Source organism: Pseudophryne corroboree, chromosome 3, assembly GCF_028390025.1.
Source record: "Pseudophryne corroboree isolate aPseCor3 chromosome 3, aPseCor3.hap2, whole genome shotgun sequence".
Taxonomy (NCBI): Eukaryota; Metazoa; Chordata; class Amphibia; order Anura; family Myobatrachidae; genus Pseudophryne; species Pseudophryne corroboree.
This window is the reverse complement of record NC_086446.1, coordinates 337,977,262-337,981,568: the sequence shown is the minus strand read 5'-3', so window position 1 is coordinate 337,981,568 and position 4,307 is coordinate 337,977,262. Positions and strand designations below refer to the sequence as shown.

The 4,307-nt window shown below is 41.2% G+C and overlaps 1 protein-coding gene across 1 annotated transcript; it reads right to left on the bottom strand.

The window, feature by feature from the left end:
- Positions 1–1,848: 1,848 nt before the first annotated feature.
- Positions 1,849–3,999, bottom strand: HOXB1 (homeobox B1). The gene is made up of 2 exons (XM_063963527.1): positions 3,405–3,999; positions 1,849–2,774 (listed from the first exon to the last, which is right to left on the bottom strand). The coding sequence occupies exons 1-2, from the start codon at positions 3,997–3,999 to the stop codon at positions 2,452–2,454; spliced, it is 918 nt and encodes a 305-aa protein (XP_063819597.1). The 3' UTR covers positions 1,849–2,451.
- Positions 4,000–4,307: the final 308 nt, after the last annotated feature.

Below are 4,307 nucleotides of genomic sequence, written 5' to 3'. Positions count from 1 at the left end.
GACTGCAGAACAGTGGGTGAACAAGTTTCATTTGGCTGACCAGTTTTCAGGTAAGGTTAAACTGTTTTCTTTCTTGGGATATGTACTTTGTATCCACATATGGGCAACTGATTTAACTGTAAACTAGCTGTCAAATGAATATTGTGAATATTTGAAGCTGTGTCTAGAAAAATCAATGGCTTTCTGTGGGATGGAAAGTTAGATAATTCATCCAAATGTGCTATAGATTGCTTTCTCTCTAGGAAAATACTGTCTTGACTATAACTGCTGTGTACAGTGCTGAGAGCAGGGTCATGGGGGACCCAGAAGAGGTAAGAAGACCTTAACATGACCTTAAATTGCTGTCCATCCCAGGTCTGTCCTGGGACATCCAACCTAGCTCTGTTGCTTTGATTTCTAACTGAACTTTTAGTGAACCTATGCCTGGGGGAAGGAGCTTGCAGAACAAGACTGCTGAGAGGAGATCCTGGGACAAGTCATCAGCTTGAGTAAATATTAAAGTAGCCCATCCAAAAAGTGGTCTAAAATAAAGCTGTCAGGAAAGAGTAAACTGAGAACAAGGTGGGCCAGAGAAAGAGAATGGACACTTTAGTCAACTCTGAATCCTAAGGGCACCTGAACAAAAATAACATGGGGAGTATGGAGGACAGCACAAAGGTCACCAACAGGACACATTGTCATTGAAATATTTCCCCAAACATACCTAATATTGTCCAGATCATTAATGAAACACTTTTAGAAATTAAGTGAAGAGAATATTTTTCAATGCAGATGGACCTATTATATAGATTCAGTATGTTTGGATAAAGTGTGTCTTACTAAATTGCAGCAGCGAAGACCTTACTAGACAATTACTGGTTACATTTTTAACCATTTATCTATGTCTTTCACCAAAATGTTTAAATGAATTGTGAGAAAAAAATATATGGCCAGAGCCTCCATATTTAATCAGCAAACTTATCATACACTCTGTCCTCTTCTGAATATCAGTCAGTCTCTTGCTATGTCCCTGTACATTATACCATATAAAAGTAAATTATAATTTTTGTCACCATCAAAAGATTAATTAAAACTGGAACCTGAATTTCAAATCTTTCTTTAGAGGATGAAAGAGTGTTTGATGTCTGAGTGCACCCAAACCCCATCCTGTTTCCAGGGTGTGAATACCGGAATATGAATACAAGTTCTGAGAGGTACTCCCTGGACCCTGCAATCCTTTTCACTTTTAAATGTGTAATCGTGTAGGCTTTTGTTGTGGTCAGGATGACACAAGGACTTCCTTCAGGTTGGCTCGGCATCTAATGTTCTAATGTTAACGGGGTTTATTTATTGTTCTATAAAATGGGGTGGACTAATCTTCCAGCAGAAAGGTACAGGCCATTTTTTAACGAGGGTCCTGCAGTAATATTATTGGTGGCAAGTACAATTTACTACAGCTCAGGTAACCAGTAGTTGTATGATTACAAAGTTAAACCATAAATCAAATCTATGAACAAGCGATCAGGCACAAGATTTGTTAGTTACAATAATCATTTACCTAATTACGCAATTACCAATGGTTAATTGTTCGGAAACCCCCAATTATTGTGTATTTTTCTTACCCACTTCCCCGTGTTCATTTATGTCTTGGCTGTGTAACAGTGGCCAGGATACAACAATCAACAAATCAAACTAAACGTCTGCTAAAGTGAGGTAGATTTATTTCTAGAAATAAAACGTAAAAATAACATTTGAAATTGAATTGTAATGATAGGTAAAACACATATGTGTGTTTTTTTTTTATAGAAACAGAAGCTAATCTCATGAAGACATTAGTTAACATATCGGCAAATGGCATTATGAAGGCAATTTAGCAGATACTGTTAAATGAAATACTATATTAAAACATACTAGAGGTGTGATAAATCGGGGTTATCGTTTCGTTCTTGGACACAACCCTTATTGGTCACAGGCACTAATTTTCCAATTTATCGCATCTATTAATAAAACCTGTGTTCTGAAATGTATATTAGGTATAGTGCAAACTATTTTTGAAAGGCATCACGTGTTACAACGATCGTCATATATACAGTAACAATGAGTCTGTGTGTGACTATAAATATATCCGCGCAGAAACACAAGCATTCATTATGGAGTATTGGTAATAACAACATTTGTGAGTAGGAGAACACGTGACCATCAATCCTATACAATACATCGGACTCGTGTATAGGTGAGCAGATCAGCAACCTAATGGAGATGCCTGAATGTGCAGCTCCCCTAAAAATATGGGGTTTCCCTGAGAGGAGCCAGCCAGCTCCCTTTTGTTCAGTGGCCACGATTTTTGTTGTTGTTGTTTTGCTTTGTAAACTGTTTTCTGTATATAAATAAGGCATTTGCCGAAGAAAATAAACTATTTACATCATCTGCGCAACATTCTGTTCCCAGGTGGGGGCTGTCCGTGTGCTTCCTCTACACAGAGTTTGGAGAGGTGTCAGGGGAAGTAGAGCAGCAGAGGTCTGAGATCTCACTGCTCTCCTTTGCTGATGAGCTCTTACTGACACCCTGACTGAGTCCTTCCTTCTCTCTTTTCTTCTGCTTCATCCTCCGATTCTGGAACCAGATTTTCACCTGAGTCTCATTCAGTTCCAGTGTGGCCGCAATCTCCACCCGCCTGGCCCGGGTCAGGTACTTGTTAAAGTGGAACTCTTTCTCCAGCTCGGTCAACTGCTTGGTGGTGAAGTTGGTCCTCATGCTATTTTGTGGAGACGTTAATCCGTAATCCGCGGGTTTGGCTGTGGAGACAACAATAAAGTAAAATCATATAATTAATAATATAAAAAAAAAAAACTATCATTAACGTCCTATTCAAACAGTATTTTTATTGCGTGCGAGGGCCAATTCCAGCCTTCATGCTTCCTCTTTAATAAAATGCCCGATATTGAGAACTACAGTAGTCACTCTTATGTATCAAATGTACAAAGGCCGTTACTTTTTGTCAAGAGACTGCTGGCAGTGCTCAAGTTTGGAGAACAATAAGTATCACATAACAATACTTGTGTGTACAGTCGTAGTACATCACTAGCAGGCAATATGTGTGTTTGTACAAACCATGCTATCAGCATGTTCTCTGTGCTCCGGTATTTAATCCCGATGTGACCAATAAACACTTTAAATAAATATACCATTACATATATGAACAGAATATCCACATCGGGAAGCCCTCATTTACTGCACGGGTGCCAAGTGAAAGGTTTATTATAAACATTCTGTGTAGGGCACTGATTTGAGGCTTCAAAAAAAAAAAAAAAAAAAAAAGATGGATGGGGCAATAATGATCTGCACCCACGCTTACAATGACTTGGTGAACTTGAGGCCTATTTGAGGCTGAGGCACTGACTCAGGGCTGAGAAGCAGCTACTCACAGGTTTTCGGCGGATTCCGCTTTACTTTCATCCACTCAAACGTGGGGTTAGATGCTGCTTGTTCAGGCTGGCAGGAGATGTCCTTGTCATCATGCAGCAACGGGGAATGGTCGGGGTAACCCTGTACCAAGCATTGGTGCTCCTGCCCATACGGGTGCTGTTGGTAATGAGCCGGCCCTGGCACTGCTCCACAGTATCCTTCTGACAATGAGCCAATGTTAGTAGTTGTGTTGGCGGAATAAGGCTGTTGTTGAAAATAAACTCCCTCTGCTTCTTGGCTGACGTACACTTGGTGCCCATAGCCCTGGCTGCAGTTCTGTGAAGTGTAACTTGGTATGGAGCTGGCATATGCCAGATTAGTGCTTGCAGGGTGATGGTGGTAGCCGTGGCTCTGCTGTGGTAACTGGTTGGAGATTGTACCCGTTCCTCCCACTGCAAAACGTCCATCACCGCTATAAATGTCACTGGTACCTGGGCATGCTGAAAAGGATGGTGCCCCTTGGTCTAAGTGGTGGTACCCTCTGGGTGAGTAGGCACTAGTTCCACGGTTACATATTGTATAGTCCAAAAAGGAGCCCATTCTGGTATTGTCCATGTGCCAGTGATGGAGGAGGGTCAACCTGTTTTGGGGGATTCCTCCTGCCCTACAACCTTTAGGTAGTATGTCAAAGCTGTAAACTTCCATCCATGGATTGCTAGGCTTCAACCCTTCTGTCTCTCTCAGAAAAGACACGTGATTCTCTTGGGACCAATAGCTGAGGACCTCCTAAAGCTTGTCAGATATCTCAGCCCATCCATCATGGCCTGTGACATTTGCATGACAAAGAAACTTCAATCAAACCCGGCCCATCAATCTGATAACGACACGTTAGCGTCAGAATCTTTCTTCATAGCCTCCAAAGG

Coding starts and splice junctions, on each gene's coding strand:
- HOXB1 (XM_063963527.1), bottom strand. CDS start 3,999: ATGGACAATACCAGAATGGGCTCCTTTTTGGACTATACAATATGTAAC. Junction 2,775..3,404: donor GCGGAATCCGCCGAAAACCT/GTGAGTAGCTGC, acceptor TTGTCTCCACAG/CCAAACCCGCGGATTACGGA.